Source organism: Magallana gigas, chromosome 2, assembly GCF_963853765.1.
Source record: "Magallana gigas chromosome 2, xbMagGiga1.1, whole genome shotgun sequence".
In the NCBI taxonomy this organism is placed as follows: domain Eukaryota; kingdom Metazoa; phylum Mollusca; class Bivalvia; order Ostreida; family Ostreidae; genus Magallana; species Magallana gigas.
In genome coordinates, this window is record NC_088854.1 from 42,181,594 (window position 1) to 42,198,260 (window position 16,667).

Consider the following 16,667-nt stretch of genomic DNA (forward strand, 5'->3'; position numbering starts at 1 on the left):
CTTTCCTTTTTTACAAGCCTCTATCAATTTCTCACTTATTTCATCCGAATAATATAAAACATTTATACCTTATAAAGACAATAACCATCTCAAATAAAAATGATGCTCACAAAACATCTGACTCTTTCCACTGATTTTGTTTTCATACTTATGCACACTTTAATTTACTAATATACGCAAGCAGTTGACAAGTACCTGCTGTACATGCCACCGAACCATGCAACAACCTAACAACCACGTGACAACCTTAACAACCAATAACCACCGATCCGCGAACCACGTGACAACCTTTGCAACCACCAAATCACGTTACAACTTTAACAAAGTCAGATTAATATGCTAATTTTCAGTGAACAACAATATTCATTGTAACATTTAGTAAAGAGCACGCAGAGAAAGCTCTTAAGACAGTTACTTTACAGTATCTGTCATTAAATGATGAGTTAAATTCTAAAAAAAAAAACACCAAAAACTGGACGACTATCTTTTTTTGAATATAAAACTTACATTGTTTTATCAAAAGATGCTGAATAAATTATAGTTCACATTACTGCAACTCTGTAAAACTGCAGAGCATTTTACTGAAATTATACAATTGGTACATATATTAGCGTATTCAAAAACTTAGTATATCGAGCCATTTTCAAGGAACATTCTGTATAAAATAAAATAGTCTGTTTCACTATTGATGTTATTACTAGGCCAGACGCGGATCGAAAATTAATCCTTAGGAGGGATCTCTTTTAAGCATGATAGTTGTTGCAACAGCAAACAAAAACTAATTTTTGTATAGTCACATCTATTTTTAGAACACATTTTATTCACCAATTAATGAACATTAAGTTTAAAATCAATAAACTTCTAGATTTTACATTTGACTACACGAACCTAGATACTGTGAAATAGACTATATACACGAGGTACGATTTTTACTGCGAAACTGAAAGGGCAAAATAAAACCACGTGGTCTAAAATTTGAATGACATTAACATTCGCAGGGGTGAATGTACTTGCTAAATTATCACGTCTGCGACCGGAGTTTGATCCCTGTGATCGGCAATGGTTGTTCGACAGTGGTTGTGAAAGGGTATATGGTGGTCGCCCACTCGGGCACGAGGGTTTTCTCGGGTAATCCGGTTCCCTCCCACATCAATGATACTCTCGCGCTAACATCCGTGCCAACGAAAGATACTAATATAAGTTGTACGACTTGTTTATCGATTGTTGTCAAATAAATAAAGTTCAGCTTTGTACCCGCCTTTGTAATTTAACTAATGTGTCTTTTAAATGCTTTATACATGGTACTGCACGAAATTCCCCTTCCGAAAAAAAACCCTAGCAGAGTATTTTACCTATGATATACATTTTGTACATTAGAGTATACGAAATGAATGTTGGTTGGAAAAAAAATGACAGAATTACTGTTCTTATTAGACAAAATATAGCCCTGACTTTTATGTAAGGATTTACATGTATTTGATAACGTAGTGTTTCTTTTCTACTCATTTGTTCAATTATCCATAGCTTTTGTTTAGCTAAATGTATAAACATATACAATTTGAATTTCTTAATACAATCAACATTTTTGCTGGTTGGAAAAATTGATTGCTAACCTAATGTTTTACATCAATTTTTTTTATTTCAGACCGCGTTAATGAACCTTTGGCATTGAGTGGTCAGCAGTTACAAAAACACGTGCTTAGATTATGAACAAAAGTTAATCATCGTGAGCATGCACGCCAGAAATAAAAAAGAATGATTAAGAAAACAATAAAGACATTGGGTAACAAGTAGAAGAGTTGCAGAGAGGAGAATGAACCAATGATAAAATCTATTGACAAATCGGATAGGAGTGGACTCATGCACGGTTCGTACCAAGAGGTATGTTTCAGAAATGGCGTTGTTAAAGATAATCACGACTCACTAATGATAAATTAAAATATACATCTTGCCACATGCCTCTAACAGTATATTCATTTTGCAGTTTTATTATAATACTTTTGAAAATTTAGTTAAATATTTGAGGTGCTTTTGTCAACAACATAAAACACTATAAAACGTAGCATCTATCAAGTCTTGCAAATTTTGACTCTACAGAATAGTCTAGATGAAATAGACACCCTCAAAATGCAGAACTTTAAACTTATACTGAATTTCTTTTTTCTTTTTTTATTTTAACATCAAATCGTTTTAGAATTTTTGTATTAAATTGTAATAAAGGTTGGTTTTATGAAGTATTTTTTAGTAAATAAAAGAATTGCAAAACAATTTCTCCGGTTTTTTTAACTTCCAATCTTAATTGTAATCTGATTATAAGTGCGTCAACTTGATGGTTTCATTTGAAACAAATATATATACGAAATCAGTGCCACAGTACATAGGAATTACATACTCGCATTTTTTATTGTTTATTTTAGTACACGAGTCATTTAGCGATAAAGCATCGACATGATAATTATAACCCTTTGTTCACTTTATTTCATTTCCTTTAGATATTAACAGGTATCAAACGGCCTGTTGCTACAACATATCACATGGCAAGGAAGTACAAATATATTTGTATAATTATACTAAATTATGTTATCAAATTGGATAACAAGTGCAGTCAGGGACACGAATCCGTAGGGGTACGACTTGATATGATACCACGAGACTGTCCTTTAATTTGGACATACGCATGCTTAGATGCTAATCTGCAGAGGTGTAATGGTAAAATGGCTTCCAGAGAAACCATGGATGTCGTTTCCTTCAGTGAAAGTGGTTTGCATTAGTTATTTTATATTTTGTCGTTTTCATTTGTCTCTACTAAATGGTTTAAGATCAAATATCAGATTAGTATATTTGATTGAGTGATTATCAGAACCAAAACGAAAGTAAAGTATTGTTAATAAAAATTCCAAATGGGTAAAAATACTTTTTTGGTGAAGATGATGACTATACAAACTCAATCAATACCATAATGGGTTAATTTAACCAAATGCAAAGTACTGTATACACTTTTTCTTTTATTTTCGCGTTTGAAAATGGGGTAAATATGTTGCCTTTTTAACTATACATGTATATCAGTCATAACTTTTCGCAACGTCATTTTAACGCTTCTCATTGCTCCTGTGTTTTAAACACCTTACAAACGAACGGAAATAATGATTATTCTTATATCTCATTTTTTGTTTTCATTTCCAAGTGTCATCTTTACATTTTCTCTCATTCTTGATTTTTTGTGTAAAACAATTCGAGTTACTTTTACTTGAAAGTCAAATTATTGTGAAAATCTCCTGTAGTCATTTTGTACATATTTAAGAACTGTTGACAACAGTTAATGTGTAAAAAGTACTTGATATTTAGTCCCTTTGTCTTAATTCTAGTTAAACAATTAGTGAAAAAATATGATGAACTGAAGCTCTTTATCTTTTGTCATTGTATAATTATTGCTTAAGCAATTGCGAGGCCTTAAAAAGTCTTCTTTTAAAATTTTCACCAATTTGATGTAAATTCGCAGCGCCGCCTTGACGTCAAAATTCAAGGTAAAGTCGTTGTCAGATTTCTATTGTCTGGTAAATATATTTGTACCATATCCGTATTTCATCTCGAACATTAGTGAAACTTGATCAAAAGTTATCTCAAATCATAGCAAAATTAACATATTTAATTTGATTTCTTTTATCACTAACTGTAAGTCTACGGACACTTAGAAAGAAGATATTTAAGTTTTTCAATCTCAGATTTCATGCCTGCACCGGATATCCCAGCCACTGACTTGTTTATCTACCGTTGTTAACAAAATATTAAACATTTTTAAAATAATACTTTGTTTAATTACTTTTTGGGGTTTCGTCAGTGTTAATGCCAATTTTCACCAAACTTCGTCGCTAAGTAAGGGATATATTCAAGTTGTCTCAATAATTTCCTAACAACCCTCGTATCTGAAAGAATCATCTCCAACTGTTGTTTTTAGCATTGCCTAATTCCTTAAATTATGAAATCCACAATTCAAATGGGATTTTCTGTTTGTATTTTTTTTTATATTCTTTGCATGTAAATACATGTTTAAGCAGGTAACCTATTTTGGCCGTTTCGGATCACAGAGGACCAAATCATCGATTAAGATTAAATTTAAGTTTAGATTCATATTCTCAAACCAACAATCACATTACTGATACCTTTTACCTTAAAATGTCTTTGTTAAAATTTGAACCCGTTTTAGGCCAACAGATTTTTTTCATATAAGACATACTTATAGATTTCATTCCAAATAACGATGCTACACAAAATATTTGCACACAGGTAACACAGTGTAATCACAAACAGGTGGTATGACTTTTTACCCTTTTTTATTGCACCTAGAACAAAACTTTTTAAATGGCCTTCGTTAATGTTTAAAAGATTCTAAAAACAAAGTATATTTGCTTGCTTCATGATCAAATATAATTATTCCATAGGTTGTAGTCACAATATAGTTTAAAGATTTTTTTTATTTGTTTTTTTGTTTTTAGTTCGCCTGAGCTTGTCCGTCGTCCGTCTGTCCGTCTGTCTGTCTGTCCGTCCGTCTGTAAACTTTTCACATTTTAAACTTCTTATCTAAAACCACTTGGCCAATTTCAACCAAATTTGGTACAAAGCATCCCTATGGTAAGGTGATTATGAATTGCAGAAATAAAAGACCCATATTTATTTAAAATGGGGAAAACCTCAGAACTGTAGAAAAAGGGGGGTGCATTTTAAAAAATCTTCTTCTCAAGAACTACTGAGTCAAATTCAACGCAATTTAGCAAAAATGATTCTTATGGAAAGCAAAATATTAAATTGCAAAAATTATGGGCTAATTCTGTTTTACATTTGAGAAATTTACGAAAATAAAGAGATAATCGCGGTCAATCAGTTTATAACTTCGGGTTCGGTATTACATATCAAAAACAAAAGTTCATTGTTTGAAGCAGCCATGTTTGAATGTTGACGAATGGCAAACGGGTCAAACTGACAAAGATGAATTTGCTTGTTGTGCAACAGTTTACGTGCGAAGGGATACTTGAAACATGCAAAATATATTTGTGCCGATTTCGTGAAGTAAATTGAGGTTAAATCTTTCAATGCGTTGACATTGTCACTTGTGACAGTGGTTTTAGATTGTTTTGATTTTCGTTTCATTTTCGTTAGCTTTTTAACTTGATGGTAACTGTCGCCTGTATTTTGGAATTTGTACGTATCGAATCAAATATAGACTTCGGTAAATCAGACAGCTGATTGGTAACCTGCGTAAAAGGAGCAAAATCTGATGCACTTACAACATAATTATCATATTATAAATACTATACATTCTGTTGGTAATTTGGTACGATCTCTACGTAATGGTTGATGAATACAACGTGTTTTGTTAAGATGCTTGGCATTTTCAGTCTAAACGGAGATTGTTTTCGCTGCTATATATATATATATATATATATATATCTATATCTATATCTATATATATATATATATATATATCTCATACCTGTGGTGTATATTACCCGTGTGATTAACCTTTGCTATATCACACGGGTGATGCTATATCAAATACTTCCGGTCGGAACTACTTTTGACACAGTCCCTCGCTTCAACGCTTCAGTGACTTATTTTCGAAGATTTGCTAGTACTTTCAACATAATTATATCTACTACAAAAATTAATATAAAATTGATTTTGTCAAAGATTTAAATTACAAATATGAAGGAAAACACATAACTGCGTAGCATAGGCGTCGGAACCGGGGGGGTATTGTGAGGGGGGGGGGGGGGGGGTTGCCCCCCCCCCCCCACACCTTTTTTGCAAAGTAATTCATAACCGTAACCACAAGACCCTTTTTTCTTGTTTGTCAAGATTTTTGATAAATTTAGCCCACTTCCAACTTTCAATTTGCTTTGTGAAGTTTATAAAACTACAAATTACGTTAATTATCAAGGAGTTCATCCTGACGACGCGATGATAACAGAGCGCTCTGGTTTTGTTTATATACAAGCACTTACCGAAATAATTTTTCATGAGACTTTTATTCCACCACAAGTAAGCATCCTTATTCACTATTTTCAATTTTGAATCATAAGGCTAGCCTAGTGTTTGTTTTATTAAACATCATGCATCAACAACTGTTCCTCGTTCGAGTCAATTCAAACTAACGAGCATTCGCAACTTTATGTATGTCAACAAACTTGATTATTCAAGTCTTCTAATCGGAATTTCCATTTAATCAAGCGAATAAGCTCTAAGAAAAATTATCTAGAGCTAAAAAATTATTTTAAGGCTTATTTCAGTGAAACTTTACATTAAAACAGTTATATTTATCTCAGGAATGACGTACTAAATTGTATTGCGCAAGGTCACACTATAGCCGCATAACACAACGGTGCATCATCGTTTTTAATCTGTGGAAAAAAAAACAATTTGGGTCACACAAGGGACTGTCTCAAAAGCTTCAAAATATAAATCAAATTGTATGAGATAAATAGAACATCTATAATTGTGTGATTTTATATTAATTTTGCTTTATCCAACTCGTTGAAATGGTTATATTCGCTCGGCAAGCCTCGCGAATATATACACCATTTCAACTCGTTGGATAAAGCAAATATAAAATCACACAATATAGATATCCTATATATATATAAATATATATATATATATATATATATATATATATATATATATATATATATATATATATATATATATATATATATATATATAAATGGTGCTCTTTCTTTGTTTTAGTTCATGTTTCTTCTTTTTTAATTGTTTACAATTTTTTCTTTACTTACCGTATCTGACTGTCAAGATTCAAATTATAAGAAAGACACAGCGCTTTGCTCACAGAACTGAGGCCATGCTTTTGTTCATTTACATTTTAAATTCTGAATAGGAAATACCAAGTTTAAAAATCTTACATGTATGTTGAATATAATAAACTCTTGTGAACGAAAAATTGATTCAAACCTAGCAGAATTGTGAGCTCTGTATCTTGCTTATAATTCTACGATTGACGCTGAAATTTTGATTGATCACTAGAAATGTCTCGCTCAACGTTAAATACCTGTACAGGAATACTAAAAGGATGACATGCTACTTTCTGGGGCCTCCTCCTTATATGATGAATTATATGAAAACTACACCAACTTTGATGGTTTTTCAAACACAAATAAAAACAACCTCTTTAAAAGAGTGTATAACATTACTGTTACGGGGATAAATGTATTATCGCTATTCTTTAGAAAATATTACAGCAGAAAATCATCTTGATTTGTAGCCATTTTGTTAACGTTGATTTTCAATAAAGATGAAAATAAAGGGTGAGCCTTGGTAAAAAAGAGTGATATGCCTGTCAATACACTGCAGTCGGAAGCAATTTGAGAGGGGGGCTAGACCATATCACAAAAATCTTGACAAGCCAAAAAAAAAAGGATTTTGAGTACGACTAGTACTATGTCTAACTTTGCAAAAAAGTGTGTGGTGGGGACACCTCCCACGTTCTGACGCCTATATAGATTATAATAGCTCTTTTACATACCGGTACATGTATTACATGACAACATTTTTCATTTTTGAGTAAGGTTATAAAACGTCACACGAGCTCACGCCTGGTAAACAACAATGGTTTATAATGCGGAAGACCAATTAAACTTTTTAATGCTTTTTAATTTAAGCACATTGAGGTACAATTTTCTTCTTTCACATACAGGAATTTTTTAAATAAAATACAATAACTAGCTAGTAGTTGAAGACAAAAATGTACCTATACGCATGCTCTCATATATAATTTGATCGCTTTATAAAGTGAGAGGGCAGCACTTAAATAAAGGGAATTAAAAGTTAACAGTGTACCCCTTTCAAAAATTTAGTTTTATATCTTGCATAGGATCTTGTTTTTGGTAAAAATGGTATTTCATCAAGGTACAATGTGAAAGATTAAGTGTAGGAAAATAAGTGAAAAATTTGAATACTTAATTGTTACCTTATTCTTTTTTTTTTTCTACCGAGGCGCCATAAGGCACACTATCCTTTGAACACCCATGTAAACCCATGTAAACATCGCTCAGGTGAGCGATGTGGCCCCATGGGCCTCTTGTTTCATGTTATATTTATATGTTTTATATGTCATATTTCATGAACTTTTTAAAAATCTCGTTTTTGACCTGTAAACATTGTTTAAACGACCCTGCGTTAATTTTAAATTAGATAGCTTTGATAAAGGTTTACATATTCCTGGCTTATGGGTTTTTGAGAGGAAAATCATCAATCACTCTACTATACTAGTATTTTATACACTATATACACTTTATATTCCTGCTGGAAAAGTTTCTGAACTTATATTTGTACATTTGTACAAACTTGGGAGTCTTGAACAAAGCGTTTTTTGTGTTCTGTTCAGTTAATACAAATAAGATGTTTTGAAGAGAAGCCATAAAAATAAAAACTTAACAGACAGACCAACAAGATTCTTGATAAACTTACGTAAATTTCGGTTAATGAAAGCTAACAAAAATATTTTATATAATTTTTTTCTAGCTTAATTAAGATGGAGTGGGTTTCGAGTGTTCTCAGATATTTGTGATCTATTTTTTCTGATGCTATTGTATTGTAGGCTACAAGAGTAGAGTTAGTTCCTCTGAATCGCATTTGACCTCACTGAAAAACCCACCATCTTGCAAGTCTCACCCGATCTCCACGATAGAGTACCATCAAGATGGACGGCTTCAAAGCAAAAATGTTGAAGAAGCGGGTCTTGATTCTAAAGTACTGTCGCATGTTTTATCGAACGACGAATGTCTCGAAGCATTAAACGTCAATCTCAAAAATTTAAAACTACGATTGGAAAAGATTTCAAACAATGTCAGCGGTGTGCGCATTCATGTTGAAGAAGGCACACTTGAAAATGAAAAGTTAGAAGAAATGTACAGGATCACACAAAAGTATTGCCAAGAACAATTTAAAAAGTATGACTATAGTCTTGACGACACACGATTTTCTTGTGCCGATTTAAAATTTAAAAAATTCCTAGATGGGTCAGGAAACAAGGTTTCTATTTTTTTTTTCTGAAGATAAGATGTCAGTCGTTGGACACGATGAGGATATCGCCTGTTTTAGAGACGGTATTTTGACTTCTGTTCTGCACGATGAAGTGATTACAGATTCAATGAATCTAGACGAGGAGCAGTTTCTGTACTTAAATATCACACATTTTCAAATCAAGAGGAAGTTTTCCGTTGATTTCGAATTAGAAGACAAGACCTGTTTAGAGAAAAATGGCATTTGCAGTGCCAGATTCAGGGGGCTTAAAGAGGATGTCGTGAATGCTAAGCGAGAAGTTCGGGGACGCCTTGAGAAGTATGACAAACATTTCTTGAGTAGACAGCTCAATAACAATGAACGTTTGTTGTTTCTAGAAAAAAGAGTTAATGATCATATTCATTGTGAACTCAAAAGGAGAAATTGCTCATATCTGGTTGTTAAAGATATACTGTATGTTGCATCAGAGACACAAAGAGTAGACAGTTTCAAAAGCTATCTGGAAAATGCCTTGTTTGTTGAAATCAAACGAACACTCTGCGATTTGGAGAGGACAATTTTCCTTTCAGATGAATGGGTGAATAAGAAATATCCTCTTCTTAGAAATAACACTAGGAAGAAAGTCATTGTGTCAGTCTTTGGCAATGATTTGGTAGCCACCTGTTTACCAGGGGTCAGAGAGCAGGTAGAAAGCTCTTTAGAAGATTTTCTAAATGAAAAAATAAAGCTCAAAATAGTTGAATGGAAATGTGCAGACGATATCAAAGAATTGTGTTTAAGTGTGAAAAAAGAAGAAATAATGGAAATGTTGGAATCAAAAAAAGATGAAATGGTGTCTATATCTCTAAAGGACGACGGGGTTCATCTACGAGGAACAGACATTGGTATTAACTCGTGTCAAGCAATGTTGGAAAGCACAATAGATGATAAAAAAATCTACAGGACAACATTTACAGCATCATCGGAGGCAGTTATTAATCAATTATCGAATCCAGCGACTAAGCAAAGACTTCAAGAAATAGGGAAAAAGACGCGATGTGTCATTAATGTGAAGAGCCATTGTAAGATCATCATGAAAAATGGCAACATAGCAGAAGAAGATGTAAGTCACTTATTTTTATTTTTATTTTTTTCACGTTATGATTTTTATTATACGTCTGTTTTTAAAGACATTTTAACTTCGACAAAATTGTTTTGAATTTATGTACTCTCTGTCAATTTAAATGATGGCATTTAATGTCTCATTAATTATATGAAAGAAACAATGTCTAATGAGTGTAATGTTAATTCGTTATTTCTCTAATTATCTTCAAACTAAAGTTTTATAATGTAGGTTGATGTAATAGTGAACTCAGTGCATACGGATACCAATTTTTGTGCCAGACCATCAACGGTTGCTAAAGCAATATTTGAGAAAGGAGGCACATACTTCCAAAACAAACTTGTACAGAAAACAAGCGGCAGAATGGAGTATGGTCATATTGCTGTAACTGAAGGTGGTGGAAATCTCCGATGCAAAGCTGTGTATCATGCTTGTTTTGACAAGACACCAACCAGCCAAGAGGAGGTAATTTGTGCCCACCATATTAGAAATCAATCTTTTTTTTCTCACTCCATCCGTCCAACATCACTTGTTCAGACTATATGTTCAATACCACGTGGCCCGATCAGACTTGTACTCTATAGAAAGAGTGTCTGCGGGTAAAAAGTATGTAGTAACTTTGAACCCAGTGTCTAGGTTAAGGGTTAAGGTAGAATTTTTGTCCAAAGCATATGTATTGTATTTTCCCTTTGACACAATTTGCCTCATAATTCGATTCGTGATTGCTTTTTGCTTTTAACTTGAACCAATTTTTAGGTCAAAAGGTCAAAGGTCATACCTGTGAAAAACTAAGACAAATGTTAGAGTCGAAGCAGAGTCATCCTCAAAGCAATTGTTTTTCAGGATACGGCGCTTTATTTTCTTGGGACCCTTAGATTATCTCCATTTCAATAATAACTAGTTTGTTTGAAGTGTACTCACAAATGCGATGAGTTTTGTCGTTAAAGCAACATTTTTTCTAAATCAAATTCAGTCAATTTTATTCTTATTATCATTTGCAAGTAAATCTTTACGTTTTTTTTCATATTCTGGATCAAAAATTAAAAAAGGAGGTACGAAAGATCGCCAAGATGTGCTTGGAGAAAGCAGCGAGAGATGGCTTTACATCGTTGTCTTTCCCGGCCCTAGGTACCGGGGTTTACAACTATTCCGGGGCTGAGTCAGCAAAGGGACTATTTGATGCCATCATAGAGTTCTCTGATACCAATCTGCTGGTGAAGAAAATTGACATAGTTCTCTTCGAAGGTGCTCGTCAAGACGTTAGAGAGGTATTGTTATGCAATTATTTTTTACTTGAAATTGTATCTATGTACTGCACGCCCACGAATTCTATAGCAATGCATATAGAAAATGACAAAGTAGCATCTTTTAATTTTTAACATTCATTCCGTATTCAAAAGAACTATATATAATAACCTCTTATGTCTTTTTCCGCTTCAAAACGTCCTCAATTCAAATTTTTTTTAGCTACCAATCAATTGTACACGACAAGCCAAATGTTTAAACCAAATCGAATACATTCAAGTCTAATAACAGGATAGAGTTATAATATTCCTTAGTGAATATTTGAGCGGAGTAGACTAGAAACGAACTCCTTGCGCATATTTTCTGCGTAATAGAGATACAGAAGACATATAACTATTGTACATACATGTATACACTGAGGATTATCATTACTCTTAGGAGAATTGACCAAATGCATTGTTTACTTATCATAATAAAAAAGTTAAACTGATAAATTCATATCTTCAAAGACTTACCAACGAGAATACAGGAATCGTTTTTGTCGAGACTCCACATCAGCACTCATCTCACTGACCAAGGGTTGTATCACGGCGGGAAACGTTACCATAGTGGCGGAAAACCAACAAAACATAGACAATGCAAGGAAGGAGTTGGAGAATCTCTTAACAGCATTGTCCACAGAAGATCAGCAGTGAATGTAAATATACTGTTTGCAGTTAGAAATTTAAGGAATATGATAAGCTGGAATAAAATATTTCATGAAATATGTTTAGGTTTAAATTACAGTTGTTTTTAAAGGATTATGATTTGTTGTAGGTTAAGAAGTTAACTTCTCAGGACGATGCTTGAATTTTTTATCTTATATCATTGTAAAAATTTTAAGTATATATATATATATATATATATATATATATATATATATATATATATATATATATATATATATATATATATATATATATATATGGCAAAAATGCTTAAGACTGATAAAGAGTCGTTTCCCGAATGTTGCCAAGTAATTGTGTCTCAAATATAATAGCTCATATTTGTAACGTTTCAATTTTTATAATGAAATGATAAATGTTGCTAGCTTCATGTTCAACTTGACTGAAATTTTCAGTAAGCCACGATTGATTTTTATTCTCATATAACCGACTTGGTTGTACATACAGACAAAACAATTTAGTTTAAGTTTAATTTTCAAATGTTATACAAATAACAATACAAAAGAAGGATGCTGAGCATCTGTGCTAGCCAAGGATTTACGATCCCCTCTGCTCCTCTACAACCCTGGAGAGATTTAGCCAATGTTATCATAAATAGCCTAGCGCCGTCTAGTCATTGAGTTTAACTGGAGCAGCTAAAATATGTATTTTTCATCTAAGAGGTATTGGAAGAAATGGTCGTGAAAAAAGGGTAAAATGTGATTAATTTGAAATAAAATCCCATATATTTGTCATTGTATATCGCATTCTATTCATTTATCGCGTAAAACTTGTAACAATGATTGTATTTTACCTTAAGTTTGTATAAAAACACAACGAACTAAACCGCCAATTAGTAGATTTACTGCAGTCGCCAGACTTCGCAGCCAATCAGAAACCGTTGCGCAAGTTTAAATTTTGTCGACTGAATCTGCCAAGGGTTGAAAAGGAGCAGAATGAATCGTAAATTTAGGCTAGCGAAGATGGATGCCCAGTGGCTACTCCTTACCCGACTGATATGTTATGTTATTGAATTTTATTTGTCTGTTCAATGCATTTTGGCGTTTTTAATGTGTCCTCTTGTTTATATTTGTTAAAGATATTGTTCTAACTATTAAATGATAATTGAAACTTACGGTTTTTTTTTATTTTTCAAACGTTTTTTATTTGGAAAAAGAAAAAAATCAAAAGTTATAAAGTTTAGAATTGAGCATCCTCTATTATCTTTATACGGAGGTCTTAAATTTAAAGAGATTATAATAGTTAAAAAATTGCCACAACCATTTCGCTATCTTGATAAATGTTATTTTAAAAGTGTGCTCCTTTTTTATAGCTCATTTCCGGAAAAAAGTGCATTGTCAATGAATTCGACTGCTTTTCACTACACAAACTCGCTGTTTGTACTCGTTCATTGAATATTATTACGATTTCTTGTAAATGAATTGAACTTCAAATTCAATAAGGATGATCAAACCTGCTAAAGTGTAAACAAACGATAGATATAAACAGCTGTTAAATATTGTGTCCTCTACTCAATTGAGATATTGTACCTCCTTTTGAAAAAAAAAACCCGCGTGTTTGTTTATTTAGACAATGAACGACTCCTGTGGATGAAGGGTTATATAGCTAGCAATGTGGGAAAATATAATAATAACCTTTCATTTTTTGTCAGGATGATTGGCACTACCCAATTTATTGTTTGTATTTACATCTATGATCACTGAATCATTTGATCCATATTCTGTTAAAAGTTTGTAAAAGTATGTAAAATGGCAACAACAACTGCTTGGAAGTATGAGATTATCCCGTGCAAGTCCGCGGAGTTTGTGATTACAATGTTGTTTAAGTTAAAATCGACCAATGAAGAATCCACAAAACGTCCACACCATAAGACCATGAAAACATCAATGAACCCAATATGATCAAAATCAGATCATATTTCTTTATTATCTGATCCAAGTTTATGGGACCAATTTCAACGAAACTTGACGCAAAGCACAAAGCATAATTGGGTTACGGAGATTCAAGTATGTTGAAATGAAGGACAACACCCTTTTAAAATGGGAGACAACATGAATTAATGAAAATTGACAGGTATTTCCTCTTAAACCATTTTGCCAGAAAAATTGAAACGTGTGGAAGCATCGTATGGTAGTGTAAATTTGAGTTTGTTTAAATCATCATTTCCTGGGGTTGGGTGGGGCCTCAGTTGGGGATTCTTTTTACATTGGAATGAATGGAGAAAAATTTAAAAAAAAACTTAAAACACCATTTGGCCATAAAAGCTGTAACTTAGGTGGAAACACCCCCAGGTAGTGTATATTCAAGTTAATTTTCTCAAATTATGATCCCCATGTGTACATGTAAGGTAGGGCCACAACATGGATCAACATATTTTACAGGAATACATACAAAAAATATTTTTAAAAACTTTTTCTTAGAAACAGTTTGACTAGAAACGGGAAAGATGTATCTTTAATGTACAATCCTCAGGTAGTGTAGATTCAAGTTAGTTAAATCATGATCACCATGTGTAGGATGGGGCCACACTGGGAATCATTTTATCGATTTATATATTTATAGAGAAATGAATTTAGAAAAATCGTTAAAAATCTTTTCAAAAACCATTTGGCCAAAGAATACTTAATCTTTTCTTAAGCATCTTTAAGTAAATACAAGTTCGTTTAAATCATTATGATGATTCAAGGGAGCGGTGAGGGGAAAGGGGGTTGAATATTTACGTAGAAATTAACAGAGAAAATCTATGAAAATGTTCTCAAAAACCAATGAGCAAGAAAAGTTGAAACATGTGTTAAAGCATCTTTAGGTTGTGTAGGTTCTTTTTGGGAGTTGATTTTTAATCAATTCTCCTATGCAGTTACTCAGGCAAACCGAAAGCGAAACAGTGTTTGGACCTAAGCACACATCAACACCACTGACAACATTTAGTTCTAATCAATAAATTCGATGTAATGAGTTCTTAAGCATTGTTTTTCAAGGAAACTCATTTATAGATACCTTGTAAATAGTCAGATTTTAAATGGTACGAACAATTTAGATATTTTTTGAAGTCGTACATTTTATGTATTCCTACGCCAGAGTTCAATATAGTCTCGTTCAACCAGACGCTCGGCTGGCTCTGTAAATCTCCAACAAGCATAGGGTCTCTCTTGCTTGTCGGAGATTAACGGATACAGCTGAGAGTCTGGTTGAACGAGATTAGAGTTCAATTTTGCTTGGATCCATACAATTTCTCATAACTATTTCGATTACTCATACGTAGTTTGATGGAACAGTTCTTTGAATATTACACAACATGATTGATATTGGACGTTCACGAAATTCCTGTAGGATTCATATTATAAAAATGTGCGTAATTCAAATACTTATAGGAGTTTACTTACCATGAAAAATAACATATCGTTGATTTTAAAATCAATAACAATCGATAAAATCAACTCCCGTCAGTACTTCAGTACTTTGATTTAAGATTATGACCCTCGGGTTTGGAAATGGCCTGAATTTGGGAAGGGTCCAAATTTTACATATAAATATACATGTATTGAAAAAGTCTTTTAAAATTCCTCTTATTAAAAACGAATTGGTCTGAAAGCTGTAACTTGTGTGGAAGGGTTGTTAGGGCGAATTTAAGATTGTTCAAATCATGAACTTAAGAGATTAGGTTTGTCACTTCTATCGTATAATTTTGGGGCTGTTTGTATAAAACTATAACGTAACTATTAGTCCTGCCAGAAAGCAATATCATCATGAGCATGCACACGAAAAAGACAGAGGAATGACAAAGAACAGAACGAAGACATTTATTAACATGGATAAAAAGTGTAGAAAAAACAATAAATCAACGGCAAGTAAATCCACGGACAAATCGGAGTGAGTGGAGCGAACTCGAGTATGGTTCGGTTAAAAAAGTATCGAACATATATTGTGTTCTGATATCATTAGGCACATATCGTTAATATGATTTACATCATATATTTTCTTTTCGATTGGCTTCAAAAGTTAAATATTAACAATTTTTTAACAATCTTTTTCCGAAAATTAAATCTATTTTCGAGTTTTTCTTTTCTTTAAGTAAACTCTCTAAAGTTGTATTAATGAATTGCCTTATTTTCTTAGTTTCTCATCATGAATGGCTCCCTTTGAAAATTTTAGCAGCTGATTAGAAACTTTTTAAGTGCGACCGAACCTATGTTGCAAACAAAAAATAAAGTGGAGATAATCCAAAAAATCCTATTTTCTGATTGTTTATGTCTTATGGACACCTTTTAAGGGTATAACGTGCCTTTTTCAAGGAATGTGTGCTGTACGTAGTTGCTTCATTCTCAGACTGATTTTCTTCATATCTCTAAATGCTTTTTATCCAAAAATTCGCGCATAGACACCCATAGTATTATTTCGTCGATAAAAGATACAATAAAGAAAGTAATTTGTGGATTTTAAGAAAACCCCCAAACCTTTTGCAATGTTATATATATATATATATATATATATATATATTTGATATATATATATATATATATATATATATATATATATATATATATAATAAGCACAAATATTGC

At 32.6% G+C, this 16,667-nt stretch overlaps 1 protein-coding gene across 1 annotated transcript; it reads left to right on the forward strand.

Annotated features, from left to right (window-relative positions):
- Positions 1-2,616: 2,616 nt before the first annotated feature.
- LOC136269518 (uncharacterized) lies at positions 2,617-13,215 on the forward strand. Its single transcript, XM_034445156.2, has 6 exons — positions 2,617-2,760; positions 8,609-10,135; positions 10,367-10,600; positions 11,185-11,403; positions 11,890-12,077; positions 12,197-13,215. The coding sequence occupies exons 2-5, from the start codon at positions 9,026-9,028 to the stop codon at positions 12,073-12,075; spliced, it is 1,749 nt and encodes a 582-aa protein (XP_034301047.2). The 5' UTR covers positions 2,617-2,760; positions 8,609-9,025; the 3' UTR covers positions 12,076-12,077; positions 12,197-13,215.
- The last annotated feature ends 3,452 nt before the right edge of the window (positions 13,216-16,667 follow it).

What these genes read in the sequence shown, in the direction of transcription:
- LOC136269518 (XM_034445156.2), top strand. Translation starts at nt 9,026, where the DNA reads ATGGGTCAGGAAACAAGGTTTCTATTTTTTTTTTCTGAAGATAAGATG. An exon ending in GCAACATAGCAGAAGAAGAT is followed by an intron (nt 10,136 to 10,366) that starts GTAAGTCACTTA and finishes TTTATAATGTAG; the next exon opens with GTTGATGTAATAGTGAACTC. An exon ending in CACCAACCAGCCAAGAGGAG is followed by an intron (nt 10,601 to 11,184) that starts GTAATTTGTGCC and finishes AAATTAAAAAAG; the next exon opens with GAGGTACGAAAGATCGCCAA.